We start from the raw sequence: 14,898 nt of genomic DNA, 5'->3' as shown, positions 1-14,898 counted from the left end.
AGAGAGAGAGAAGAAGAGAGGAAAAAAGACAGGATAGGTGCTAGGGCACGAATTTGAGAGAGGAAGGGAGAAAAGGATTGAGAGAGAGTAAACTAAAATAAATTCTTTGGTTTTGGATGCTTTGTTTATGCTAGTTTCCCCTATTTATAGTTTTTGACTTACATCTATTAGGAAACTATTACTTCAATAAACATTTTCAATTACATCAACCAAGGAAATCTAATTTATATAATTGTAAAAAAATGAAAGAGAGAGATAGTTAATTTGACAAAGATCTAATCTCTAGAGAATACTATAAGAAATAAAAACTCAAGATTGCTTTTGACTTACTTTGACCGTCTATAGAAATTCCATCTTTGCCCTTGAGTTGGTGACCCCATGCAAATTTGGCAAAAAAATTGCCCCTTAGGCTCACACCCTAAAACCTAAACCTCCATTCCCTTTCAATTTCTTGGTTGATGCTTTTCCATGTTTCTAATATATGGTTTTCTCTTCAATTATTATTATTTTCATTATTTTGCCTCTTTTAGGAGCAATTGAATATTCTTTCTAAGCCCCTTGGAAACCAACAATTCCCTCAATGTTGAAGAATGACAAAATGGATGTAAGCTTTCTTCTAGTCAGGTTGAAGTGCACTATAATCTTCAGAAATGTCTCATGATCTTGTGCTTAGGAGAGGTGGTGCTTGATTAATTTGAGAGCAAGATCTAAAGCTAACCAACTTTGTGTTAAAGCAGTTACTTGTTGAACTATTGAGACCAAAAGAAGGCAAAGATTTGTGCACATTTGTATATATTCAGATGAAGTTTAACAAACATGGGTTGGAGGGATTTGAAATGTTGAGATAATTGATTAAAGAGGTAATTGTGATGAGTGTGTTAGGGATATAGGTTTTACATTGGAGTTAATGTTGGAAGGCTGGTATGAGTAAAGTTTCATTGGTTGGAAGGAGTTATTTAGTTGGGAAGAAGTGTTAATGCTAAGATAGGTGGAATATTGGAGGGATTTGGATGGATAACTGGGAGATAATCTTGGTTTAGTAGAGGGGTGGATTGAGTAGGGTGAGTGATTGAGGAAGGTGAATGTTTGGTTTATGGTTTGGGTTTGGAAAGTGATTTGAGTGGGGGTTGAGTTGGAAAATAGGAAGTTAATGTCTGGTAGGGTTTATGGAGGGAACATGGTAGGCATTGTCATATGGGTGGTTGGTTGGAAGAGTAGCGTGATAGAGCATGATTTGTGAGGGTGGGAGCATTTGTTTGAGGAGGAGAGGAAGCGGTTAAGATGGATGAAAAGTCTGAGGAAGTTGAGTGAGTTATATGCAGACTGGACATTGGTGATCTGTGTGAGTTGGGGTGAGGAGAAAATAGTGGAAGTTGTTTTCTTGATATGTAGTGTAAATGATTGGATTCATGTGTTGGTTTAGAATAGGGCTGAATTGAGAGTAATTGTTTTAGTGTGGGGTAGGTTTGGTGTTTTGTTGCATTGAGGTGGTAGGGTATATGGTTGTGTTTGGAATTGATTAATTTGGTATAATGAAATTGTAGATAAATAGAGTGGATTTCATGGTTGGACAAAAAAGTATGGATGTGTTGACTGGAATAAAGAAATAAAAAGAAGGTTGAGTGATGGATGGAAATTTTGGCTTGATGGAGATGGAAAAGGGAGTGGTGAAAAGTAATACTTACCAAAAATAGATTTTGTTGAATTTCATAATCTATTGCATGTTGAGGAGAAAAAGGAGACTTTTGCTTCCATAATGGATTGAAACATGTTTGTTAAGTGATGCACCCGCCCTTCTAAAATTAGCGATATTTTTTCCCCAATTTTAAGTGTTAAATTTGTAAGTGGCAATAACTTTATGTTGTTGTTGTTTTTGTTTCATGCATTTTGTTCTTCCAATGCTTTTTTTTTTGGGTATAAGTGATTTTAAAGAAGGGAGAGAGTGTTTAGGGACTAAGACATGATTTAAAAAGGTCTAGGGTTGTAGGTTTGGTTAAAAATAACTTTGGAGAGAAGTTAGAGAGGTTGGAAAAAAGGAGGTGGGGAAGAAATAGGGGGAGGAGCTATTTTCTCCTATTGTGCACGAAATATATATATATATACATATATTTGTGGATGTATGTTGTCTTAATCAAACTCTAAGATAAGAGAAAACACATGAAGAGTGGTGAATAAGTAACTTTTAGAATGTTTAAGTAATGGGGAAAGAGAATTGGAGGGTTAGGTCGAATCGTCTCATGAAAAAAAAAGAAAAACTTCTTTTTCATTAAGTAATATGTAAACCTCTCACCTTGAATCGTTTCTAATTACTTGGTTTGATTCGTTGTGTAGTAAAATCTTTGAGCTCCAATGGGCATATCTCTTCTTAGATTGATTGGATTGACTTGAAATATATTGCCTTCAAAATCATACTTAAATATATTTTATTCAAATATAATATGTTACATAAAATATACTTATTTTGAAATACTTAATATGATAGATTGACAAATCTCTAGTCTACTTTTCTTTTATCCAGGTAGGATTCAGATGAAGAACGTCCCAAAGAAGGACTACTCTAATATGATTACAAGGAAGAATTGAAGAAAAGAAATTAAGAGTTTAAAATAAGAAAGAAAGGGAAGAAAAGAAAATTGAAAGAGCAAAAATTAGAAAGAGAGAGAGAGAGAGAGAGAGAGGTAAAAAAAGAGAAAGAAACGAGAAAAGGAAAGATCCAATCTCTACAGAATAATAAAAGAACTGAAAAATGCAGGAGTTCTACAAAAATTTTGAGAAATTCCGGCTTTGCTCTTGAGTTGGCACCCCCATGCAAATTTATCAAAATTTTCTAATTTTACACCGGCAAGTATCTATCATGTTTTTGCCTGGTGAACAATAAATCAACAAAATCATTAAGACTCAAATAGGTTACCTTTAGTTTTACTTAAAATAGGTAACAACATAAATATTTTTATGTGATCAACCTTCTTGTGTAGCCAAACCAACTTAAAACTGTTTCTTTCTGTCGAAAAACACCATTATCAAATTCTATCTTTACGAGAATTTAACCCTACGTATAGATTATTACTTTGTCTACTCTCAATTGCATACGCTACGTAGAAAGATGTTTGAACATACAAGCAGCAGAATAGCGCACAGCTTATCCGCAAGCTCTTGGACATTAAGAGAACGATAACTTGTCAGTTTCTTATTTTTTTTGTTCGGAATCAAAGATCTTGAACAGAAGCTTTTGAGAAATCCCGTAAAGACAACGCGAATAAACAACCCCGGCAGACCAATGAGACCAAAGGCGTGCCACAATCCATTCCTGAAAGGGACTGCCACCAGCCCAGCTTATGTGATCTGAAATAAAGCCCTCATCATACAAAGTAAAATGAGACAGTTTCTCATGATTTGAAACGCAAGATCAACCAATTCCAACAACAACGGCTATCCATGCCTTTAACCCGGAAAAGAACAAACCTGGCACAATCGATATCCTGAATAGATTTGGATCCCCTCAGCAAGCAGCCGGAGACATACCCATCATGCAGAAGAGACCGGTCTGAATCAGAGTGATGTTCTTTTGTGTACTACCGCTGCATAAAGAGGCCACAACTTTTTTCTTTTGTCCCAGAGATGCTATTCGACACACTTAAGGATACACTTGCAAGCATCTCTTCATCCTCAACAAACAAAAAGAATACACAATCACTGCACAGCCCTGTCCCCCACCGCTATTATCCAAGAAATAACAACTGAAAACAACTAAAGTAGGAACAACATCAACAGCAATGACACAACCACAATAAAGACCATTAAGAATGACAAGCACCAACACTATGATTTACTTACTTATCACTTGGCAGAGGTTACATCTTTAATTCTCTGCCAACAATACCCATCACACCCTTATCAATCAATATCTCATGATGTAAAGAGGTGTAACTTTGAACTTAGGGACCAAAGCGATAGGAGTTGTCACCCATGAAGTGGCCATCCATGTAGAGCGCCGTGTTTTGGGCATGGAGCCCATCCATCACGACAAACTGCATGTCTTCCGATGGTTTCCAATGCCGTTTTCTCTGGTTAATAAACCAATTATTGATCTGTTTCTGATCAAGACCAGTTGATTCTGCAAGGGCAACCTTCTCTGACTCCTGGTCATTGTCATATAGATTACAAACAATCAGCCACATCATAAAAAATAAAAACATGCTATGTTCTAGAACTTTTAATTTTATTTTTCATTAGGGCAAAAGATCAGTGTATTTTGTTTGATTTCAATATCCAAAACTCATTAACGGTGAAGACTTACAGATGGATAGGGCCATTTATAGTGCAGCTCCCACCAGCTGAGCAGCTTCTGCCTTGCTTCCTTTGGAAGCTTACCTTTTTTCTTCTTCTTGGAAAGCTCTTGTTTAAGGCTACTCAAGTAACCACTATACTTCTTTAGGAGGTGATGCTTCAGTTCTCTCTCTTCAGCACGGGGATCTATTTCTGGTAGTTCTGTTTCTCCCCCACTGCCGTCTTGGTCCTCTTCAGATGATCCAACACCTTCACATTTTTCATCTGCAATATCAGTTGGAAAGTATTATGCATTATTAAATGGACAGCAGAAGATAGCAACACACAACATGCAATCAAAAGACTGGATGTCATAAAAAATTCGAATAGTCTTTATCAGCTTAACATTAACAAACTAAAGATAAAAAAATTGCAAGCATCATTCATGAATCATCAGCACAAAGATGCCTAATATGTAGAAATCATATGATTAAAAAGTTAAAGTTCGTCCCTTGCTACAATGTCACAAACAGTCTCTATCACAAACGAGGGTAGAGCCGCATAAAACATATTCTCAAACATATTTTCAAAGAAGAGCCCCATCAAACTTGTTCTCAAACGAAGAAGAAAGACATCATACTGAAACAGCTCAAGCTTTAGAGTAGAGAAGCCCAACCCTATTTCTTCTAGTACATAAAAGTTAACTCCGAATGCCATGTAGAACGGTTCTTAACAAAACTCAACACAATGGTAAGTACAGAAAAGAAGAACATTGTGGATGAAAAGTAGCTCCATTTAGACCTCTATACTTTTGAAGTCATCAGTGACCAGCTACAAAGATTTTTGAAATTGTTTTCTGCATCATGAAACAACATTGTCATTGTCCTCCATGAGACATTTGATACATCCAAAATGCTTGTAAGAAAATCAAATCAGCAAGAATAGATTGGCAATCATTTCACTCTCTAAATGCATATGTATGTTGGATCTACATATGCTCCCACACAAACAACCCAAAACCAAAGCAACACATTTGACTCCCATGTTCTTGTCATATTATGAATTGCTTAGTTCTTTCGCTAATACTTTATACAACTGCACTTTTTTTAGATAATCCTATCCATCAATTGACTTGAGTACTGGTTAAGACACAACCCAACAGAGAAAAGCAAATACTCAGACATCTGTTGGCTTCCTGATCATGAGAATGTTTATCTGTTTTTTCAGGTTTAATAATATAGGAAGCTGAAAGTTAAAATCTTTTCAAGGGATATGGATGGGAAATTACATCACATTCAAACCCCAAAATTGATATGTGGGTCGGTCAAAGTGGACAACAAATGCAGTTAATAATGCAGCATTCAGCCTTGAAGCCCATTTGTTTTTACAGCAGTAGGATATGGTTTGATAAACTGAATGACCTATGGAGTGCAGAATAGTTGATAACCAAACTTTCAAAGCTTGCCACAGCTTTGTGCCTTCAGTTAATTCTACAGAATACCCTACATTATGTACTCCTCTCCACAGTATACTAAAATCTTCATTGTTCCATCAATATGAGAATGCAATAAGTATTTTCCTTTATTTTAAAATAGAATATTGAATGAAAAGTTCATGTATACAAGTAACTTGCCACACCGAGATTCCCTGCAGCACCATTTCTGCTTTTAATCACTAGCATCAAATACCAAAGAGTTACCTGCTCACGACCTTAATTACCTTCAGTTATAAGTAACATACAACCATGGAACATTCAACTGTCACAACTCATTTTGGCCTCTTACAAGTCATTTTTAAACAAGTACGGAAAACACACATGTCAGAGTTATTGCCAAACAATGAAATTATTCAGCTTTAATTGGTTCTAAACCATAAATCAATAGGAAATATATTTACAGATCTTCCAAAAAGAGAGTTGTGAATAATACAGCAAGAATGACAGGATAAATATAAAGCAATTGTTGCTCAGTTTTCTCAGAAAAAACTTCTTCTTCTTCCCTTTCGGATTTCCAAATGGTTCCTAGCAACATTCAATCTTTTTGCAACAATTTTTTAAATTCATGTCCGAGAAGATGTTCATAAGAAATGCATCCCATAGGGAAGGGACTAGAATGAATACAATATGGATGAAGTGGATACCAACATTTAATTCCATGATGACAATCTTACCGGCACATGGGTTTGGCTTCAATAACTGTGACACCCATCAATGATTAACCTTGCATTGCTCATGCCACATAGACATCTTAATTGGTCTCCACTTCTTCTAAACCATTCCAAAACTAGTACCAAATTCCATTTGAATGTTTTTCCCAATATCATCCTACTAAATTCCAGCATGAATATCCTAAGCCAAATATGTATCTCGTTTGAAAACGTACTATGACAGTTCTGACAAGCGCTTGCTCCTACATATACTCAAGTCATCCTTTAGTACTTACTCTACAGTCTAAAAGCTAGGTTGGTGAGGCAAAAGTTGGCTTAAAACTGAAAAAGCACATACATAAATTGCACACCTTCTGAATATAGGGGAGATAAAGAGTTTGGTTATGCACACAGTACTGTCATACTTCAAGAAATTTGGTAAAAGCATTTTTTAATAGTGATCTCATAATTGAACAAATACTCAAGAGGCACAACCTCTTTTACTCTTACCTGAGCTCAAACTAGCTCTTAAATGCAGAAGGCACCCAAAAAGGTTGAATGTACCGTAACATCTTTAAAAATGAAAGCCTCAGCATGGAACAAATTGTACATCTCTTCTTCCCTATGGCAATCCCAAAGTCATTTCCAGTGGCAGACATGAAAGGATTTACAAGGGAACAATCAATGTTTCAGGCATGGACAATTGGGTGAATAAGAGAAATGGAGAGACTGCTGTTGAAGCTGTTGTAGTTCTACACTCATAAACAGGTTCTTACATGTTTCCCATTATTCACTCGAAACAGTAAATGCAGATAATAAAGCAAACAAATGACATGAGAGGGTTCCAGAAGCAATATGTTTTTGCAAAACAGATGCATGTTGTGTGAACAACATTATGGTTCAACAGGAGCGAGAAATTGGATCAGTTTTTTATCAACTCTTGCCCTACCTGCTAAGGAATACAAGAAATATGCTTTTCAAAGCAACACCGATTCAGAAGCCTTTGGATTCTTCTTCATTCATTTTCTACTTAAATCATTGATGACATGACAAAAAGCAGCACAAGTTTATACTAACTTTTCACAGGCCATGTAACTTGAGAAAGCAAAAGGCAGGGTAAATTTGGACATGAATTGTTATTATTGAGGCAGGTGAACTTTGAACCCCCTTTAAGCCAAACAATTGATGTCATACTATTTTAATGCAAGTGAATCCATCTTCCCATCATAGCAAAGAAAAAAGCATATTACCAGCCAAGAACAAGTCAAGAGTAAGCTTGTAACCCTTAAGATCATTAAAAAGATGCAAACCACCGTACTCATGTCATTAGAACCATAAGAACTATCGATAACATGGATTGATGGGGAAGGGTAAGTTGATAGCAACCACACCCAGTGTGACCCTCTAAATGTATTCATGGATGTCCAGTACTGAACTGAACACAACTCATTTCATATTGCAACAAATCTTCATGCATTTAAACAGATTTCAGCAGTGATCAACAAGCACCACATTAGCTACTGCCATTTTTATGGGTATAAAAAGGTGATTTACAAAGTAAAAGAAATGCAATCGAAATAATAATGAAAATAACTAAATGTCACAGAGAGAAGGAGCAGAAAAGAAATTATAAAAGGAGTTGACACGCAGAGACAGGATACAAGAGAGACAAGGAAAGAAGAAGGAAGCTGCCTGGAAACCCTAATAGAGGCCAACGTGTGTTTTCAATTCCAGATAAGATCTCACATAAGATCGTTTTGTCTTTGTTCTTTTCTGTAAGAGAAAAAGAGGGAGAGAGAGAGAGAGAGAGAAGAAAAGGAGAGTACTATAGCCTCGTGAAGGGTTTTCATCCGTATCTGGACCTCGCAATCGCAAACGTAATTCAGTCAAAGTCTCTACGCAAGAAACGGGGGTTTGACGGGGGGGGGGGGGGGGGGGGGGGGAGTCAGGAGAGAGAAATAGGGAGAAGTGGCTTTCACTGCAGAGTGCAACAACAGGTGTACGGTTACGGCCACTGGAAGTTGTATTGAAATCCGTATTTTTTAATCCCTGGGAATTTTCAATTGTTTTTTTTTTTTACAATCAAAACGAGGGAGAAAGAAAGCTCTCTCGATCTCTCCTTATGTAGTCGCATCATAATGTCGTTCTTCTTCACTGTTTCTGCTGTTTATTTCTTTGTTTTTTTTTTTTTTTGCAGATCTTTGAGCTGTAAAAGAGAGATTTTTTTTTAACCTGGAGAGAAAATGCGTACGGTGCCATTACTCAAGCTATTCAGCTGTGACTCGATTCTCCTCATGAAATCCATGGCTTCCTGCAAAGGCCTTGTCAGCTCTTCTCTATATTTCACCAACATGTCGTAGTACGCTTCCTGGAGTTGAACAAAAAGAAGAAATGCCCAGAGGCGGAATTAATGAAAGAGACGGAAGAAAAATCAAAAGACCCTGAAACGCAAAATGCATCATCAATTTCACTGTTAATTAGCAAAACTGCAGCACTGACGATTAAAGCAGGAAATGATTTTCTTTAACATTAGAATTTTTGTGTCAACTGAATCTCACCATAAACTGATCGAGTTCGGGGTCTGTAGCCGTGTCTCGACAGAAGTTAGAACGCGGGCGTGATTCGAACTCTCTTCCGATGGCTGTGAGGCGTTCCAAGACTTCCGGTGGAGCTCCCACCTATATAAACGAAGAAATTAAGTAGGAAAAAAGGAATCCATTTATCTGCTTCTCATCATTTCTGTACATAAATTGTTTTGCTTTTCCCTGATCTTCTTTCCTTTACCTTTTGACAGTTCATGTAAGCTTCCAACAAATTAGAGTACTGAGGATGAGCTACAATTTTGGCTTTGATTGCGTCAACCTCCGTGGGACTACCGTTCTCTTGAGGTTGCACTGACCCACCACCCCCACCACCACCGCCAGCCCCTCTAATGAAAGGGTACTGAAATTCCTGCATATGCTGTGAAGAAGCTCCTTCCGTCTTCACAGCGAAGGAGTCTCCGTGATAAGAGGTTGGAGGGAGAACCTGCTGGGGTTGCATGGCGGAGCTGTCGCTGCTTCTGCCATACACCGACCCGTTCGGTGGAACTGCTGAACTATATACAAAACTCCCTCTAACAGTAGCATTGTCGCTCACATGTGTATAATCCTCCATTTCCAGCGATTAAGAGCCAGGTCAGAGAGTTTGAGAGAAAATTCAAACAGCGGAAAACCCTAAAAGGAGTCAAAAGATGTAAACCACAGAGGGTAGGACAGAGAGAGAGAGACGAAGAGTGGGTACTGACTAGTTTTTCATGAGAAGAAACCTAGAAAGGGAAGCCCGCAAGCCTTGGCTATCCTTTCTCATTATGTCAAATCGAAGAAATGGAGGCGATCGCAGTGGCGGTGGAAGTGAGAGAGAGAGAGGGAGACTGCTGCATGTACTTAGACGTCACGCGAAGGGATATCTCACCCGAGACATATCCGCCGGAAACCGCCACAACCCAGTTATAAATTCTGAAGGATAGGGGTAGAGAGCCCAAAGGTGGACGACAGAGCCCGTGGGTTGTATTGAGACAAGAAGGGGAGGATTTTTCAAGGGTTCCTCTAATTCTCCCCGTTTTCTTATCATATTTTCATCTCAACTCTTACGTATTTACTGTGCATATTTGATCGTAAATATCAAATGCCCTAGCTAGCTTCCTGTACTTTTAAATTTTCCGAAAAAACAAATAACAAATTTGACGACTGGCTGAGGAACAGGTTCCTCTCATATGAAACATCAAATCAACGGTTCTGAATCCTGATTGCTGCCGATCTACCTCCATAGACAGTCGCCACACGTTCGGTGGCGGATTCACCTCATTACCGACTCTACACGGCAGCGAGTGTAGTTTTTGTTTTTTCTCTTTTTTCCTTCGACAAGAAAACTAGGCTAATCGATTTCCGCAGATTTTTTTATCAGAGCTTCTGAGATTATTAACCTGGATTTATTTCTGCAGAAGATTTTTCATAAAGCGTAACAGTGGTTGCATGTCTTATCAGTTCCTTTCGTATGTGGCTGGCCCTGGTTGTGTTTTTGTAAAGCTGAGAAATTAAATAATCCATGAATGTAAATTGAGGACCCAATAATAACTCATGTAGGTGTTCCGCATCTTCGATTCGAGAGGAGAGAGAGAAGAGTACGAATCTTTTTCAACGGTAAACAGTTGTGAGACTCGGAGTGTTCTGTGCGAGAACTCTGAGTAATACATGTCTGAGTCAGAGCCTCACGTGGAGAGAGAGAGAACGATATAATAATCAGAACCAGTAGAGAAGAGGAAATCAGGAAAAGCCATGGCGGACGGGAACTGAGGACGAGGAAGGTGGGAAGAGGAGGAGCGGGAAGCCTGAAACTAAGAGAGAGAGCAGCGCTGGCGCCTGGCGGCGACGACCCATAACAACTCTCAGAGGTTCTCCCGACAAGCAAGGACCCACCTCTTTAATACTCCCGAGACTCCCGCGCTCCGCCCGCGGGCCCCTTAGATCATCTCTCCAGCGTCTGCCTCCATCGCTGTTCTTTTCTCCTTTCTTTTCTTTCGCCTTTTTCCTTCTCTCTCCTCTCGCCATTGCTGCACTTGACTTTTTAAAGGGATTAGACGTCTCTACACGACATCTGCCACGAGCCCAACTCAGATGTCGCCTATTCCCTATGCAGCCCTAATAATGCATCTTAGATGCTGTTTCATGGTAGTTATGCCTCTGTTTACTCTTAAAACAAATTCAAATTTTACATCCGTAAAGCAGTCCCCTCTCTATCTTTCAAGTGGCCATGGAAACATCTCAAAGAATGATCGGAGATGAGAATCATATCCATTTCTTACTCGCGTTTCTGGAATATTTCTCTAAATGGAACTGAGACTGGACTCCTTACCCTCTTAATGCTGCTGCTGTACGAAGACAACCTTTGTTTGAGATGAATCGGGAAAGAAAAAGGAAGATGGAACATCATCCCCATTAAATATATGGGTCTGGGAGTAGATGGATGGCCATGAATCAACTGCGTTCGACCAACCATGTTTCCGGTTCACTTATTATGTTTAACCCATGAACAGAAAGGAATTGAAGCACAAAAAGTAAGGGAGAAGCTTTCATCTCTTTTTCAGTTCGTGGGGACCTCAAGCTCATCTGTATTGGAGTGGTGTCACATTATGGCTGGACCTTCCTTTCCGATGCTGTGGCTGATTGACATTAGCTAGCCCTTTCATGGCAAGCCAGGATCAGGAATTTAAGCCTGTTGACGCAAATTCATCTAACACCACTTTTTTTTAAGTCTTTACTAATTGAGTAATATGATGAATTTTCAGCCATTTTTTACCTCCACAGAGATTACTCAAAAGCTTACAGCTTTGTATTCGGAGTCTGGTTCTAGCTATCTTAGGTGATTCTCATCAACTTCTAGTCTGGTTCTAGCTAGAAAAACCGACAATTAAGGAAACGAAGCTTGGATCTTGTGGGTGCAGCTCTGCAACACTAATCGTAGTTTTTGAATGAACTTCCAGCATTAGTTTAATAATTCATGGGGGGATTAGATTAAAGTTATCGTTAGACTATTAGAGACGATATATCATACAGTTCATGCGCAATAAGAATTGTGATATGAATCATTCAAGTGGATATAATACAAGTCGCATTGTCAACAAAAAGAGGGATCCAGTTTGTAGCACACTTGGGAGGAAAACAAACACTCTGAACATTCTTTAAACCAAGTGATCATTGTAGTTTGCCGTTTCTGCCTTTCTGCTTTTCTAAGTGAGCTCCACACTTTGATCTTTAAAGAAGTGTTTCAACCTCAACATGATTGTATGCAGTATGCACAAGCTTCCCACTCTTCAGTGCGTCAACTTCTCTTTGTATTTCTTTTGTACTTCTCTTCTCCTTTGATTTCATTCATGTTGCCTCTGGCTGCAAGTCTTTATCGGAAACCATAACATCAAGTGTCTGCAGAATCCTTTGCTTTGCCTTTTAACGAAAACACTTCAGAGTGGAAGCAATGTTGGCTGGCTGCTCGCTGGGTTGCTGGTGTCTACTTGATGAAGAATGGATAAGACACAAAGGAAACATAAACCCCAAGAAGGAAACATGCATGTTTTTACCTGTAAAAGAAACCTAAGAGCATAATGCTTGTGCTTTTGGCCTGGAATTGCAGAAGCCTCACAAGGAATGGAGGTCAAATCTGACGAATGCTTCAGTAGCAAGTTCCCCCGTCGTAAATCAGCTGGAAAGTAGACGTCTCTGTTATTTGCAATTCGATAAATCCATTAAATACAGGTTCTTAATAATTAGTCAGATCAGCCTCCAAACCTGACTTTACTATACATGTGAATTAATATCTCAAGGTAAGTCTATCATATCGTTATCAACTATTTACTATTTGACGTTAAATCAAATCAACGCAAGAAGAAGACCAAAATGCTCTCTCTCTCTCTCACCCTCTCTCTCGACTTCGGATTTGGAACCTGCATAAACAAATATTCTTTAGAAAAAATCAAGTATTTGATCATCACTGTGAAAGGCTTCTATCGATCGAAATTAAAAAACAAATTGGCATGCTAATGCGGGTGTTAAACATATTTTTCATTCTGGGTTTTTACAAGTAGAAAAAACTGATTAGTTTATAATCAAATTTTCATTTCAAATGATTAGTTCTTCAAAATTTGTACGACCCAAGCTTTCTCCTCTAATAGGGCCTTTGAGTTTTCCACACATGAAAACCCAATTTAGGGTATCCAAGCATGCTTTTTTATTTTGTATTTCAGCATTAACAAAAGATGGAAGGGAGTTTACATGCCAGTTGTACATGCCCATTCATGGTTTCTTTGTCTTAGAGGAATTCTACTTCCAGGTAAACTCTCTTAATAAGGATTCATGTTCTTCTCTCAGCAAGTATATTTTTTTTTTCAAATTTCGATCTTGTAATCAACGTGAGTTTAAGAGCTAAGTAAACTACTCTCAGTTTTTTTTGTTTGTCTCAAGAGTGTTACTTATCTTCTATTCACATGCCAGTGTTACTCAACAGTGTACATGCCAATTTATTTTCATGGTTGAAACTATTCACAATCCTTCTTTTAACCTTCACAAATCATTTTTTTAAATAACCATTGTTCCCTTGAGTTAAATATTAATCCCGCATTGATTAGTGATTTTAAAGACCTTGGATTATTTGGTTAAGAAAGATGTTTCATAACTTGGAAAGTTATTTTGGGATGGGCATTTGACCTAACTTTACTTGGTATTAAAGCAAGTACTCATAAATGACCTCCATCCAAACTATCCACGTGTAAAAACCACAAAAAAGTTTATACGTGAGAAAGAATATTAAATAATAGTACCATATTGATTAGTGAGTATAAAGATTTTAGGCTTATTAACTTGGCTAGTCATTTTAGGATTACCCCTAAACTCAACTACACAGCCTGAAGGGTGTCTCTAATTATTTGTCGTAGAGTCAAGGAATTAAATGGTTCTTAATTCCACATGATTTGGTTGATCATCTTTTCAAACCTCCTCTCTCCAATGAAGAGGAAGATGCTAGTTATAAGAAGTGGCTAAGAGAAGACACTTTGGTAATCAATCAACAGGGAAGAATCATTAATAAATAATGTTGTCCATATTAATACGAGTAACATTATTTGAGATACAGATCTAAAGTTGTGCTCCAATTTTAATTGCCTCCAGAGATTTAATGATGTGTTTCAGGCAATATACAACACCAAAGAGGAGGACAATATTTTTGGATTCAAGGGTTTCACATTTGAGAAGGTTTGTTGAAGTGCGAAAGAGTAGAGAAAAATAAGGAGAGAGAAAACAAAGTGAAGTTTTAGGCTGAGGAAGACAAGTAGGTGAAGAGATCACAAAAACCAGAGGAGAGTTAGCTCTCTTGATTACATTTAACAATAATTATAGAGGAGAGTTCTCCTCTATTTATAATGAAATAATAATTATATAAAGGGATCAATTACCCCTATACAAAAGCTATAATAACGGGTAGAAAGACAAACAACATTACAAGCTATGCCATTACATATATATAGCTCAACTTTTTCAAGACCCCGCTCAAATTGGTGCATAAAAATCAAATATTTTAAGTTTGGTGCGTGTAATAGTAAGAAGACCAACAAGTATTGTCTTGGTAAAAATGTTTACTAGCTCCTTTTGGGATGGAAATACAATGCATAGATATAACACCGACTCGTAGTTTTTCTCGAACAAAATGACAATTGCTAACAATATGCTATGTTCGTTCATGAAAAACTAAATTGGTTTCAATGTGAATGGTTGTTTGTGACAACATAGTTGTATTAATCCTTAGAGAGAAAAACCAAGTTCTGCATCAAGGATTTAAGCCACAATAATTCACTTACTGCATGTCCCACACAATTATATTCTTCTTCAATACATCATCTTGCTATAAGACCATTTTTTTCATCTCTAAGTGACAAAATTTCACCTACCATTGTACAACAAC

The 14,898-nt window shown here is 37.7% G+C and overlaps 1 protein-coding gene across 2 annotated transcripts; it reads right to left on the bottom strand.

The window, feature by feature from the left end:
- Positions 1-3,643: 3,643 nt before the first annotated feature.
- On the bottom strand, positions 3,644-9,970 carry LOC137951361 (homeotic protein knotted-1-like). 2 transcript variants are annotated; one of them, XM_068797972.1, is made up of 6 exons: positions 9,698-9,970; positions 9,196-9,561; positions 8,970-9,089; positions 8,644-8,779; positions 4,298-4,551; positions 3,644-4,139 (listed from the first exon to the last, which is right to left on the bottom strand). In XM_068797972.1, exons 2-6 carry the CDS (start codon positions 9,451-9,453, stop codon positions 3,936-3,938), a joined length of 972 nt encoding a protein of 323 aa, XP_068654073.1. In that variant the 5' UTR covers positions 9,454-9,561; positions 9,698-9,970; the 3' UTR covers positions 3,644-3,935. The 2 variants fall into 2 exon arrangements, with proteins under 2 accessions (XP_068654073.1, XP_068654072.1); XM_068797971.1 differs by having other exon boundaries at positions 9,196-9,970.
- Positions 9,971-14,898: the final 4,928 nt, after the last annotated feature.

Source organism: Aristolochia californica, unplaced genomic scaffold, assembly GCF_029961685.1.
Source record: "Aristolochia californica isolate CCGP_79_NKW_82.1479 unplaced genomic scaffold, dmAriCali1.0.hap1 SCAF_15, whole genome shotgun sequence".
Classification (NCBI taxonomy): domain Eukaryota; kingdom Viridiplantae; phylum Streptophyta; class Magnoliopsida; order Piperales; family Aristolochiaceae; genus Aristolochia; species Aristolochia californica.
This window is presented reverse-complemented; position numbering and strand designations above follow the sequence as displayed.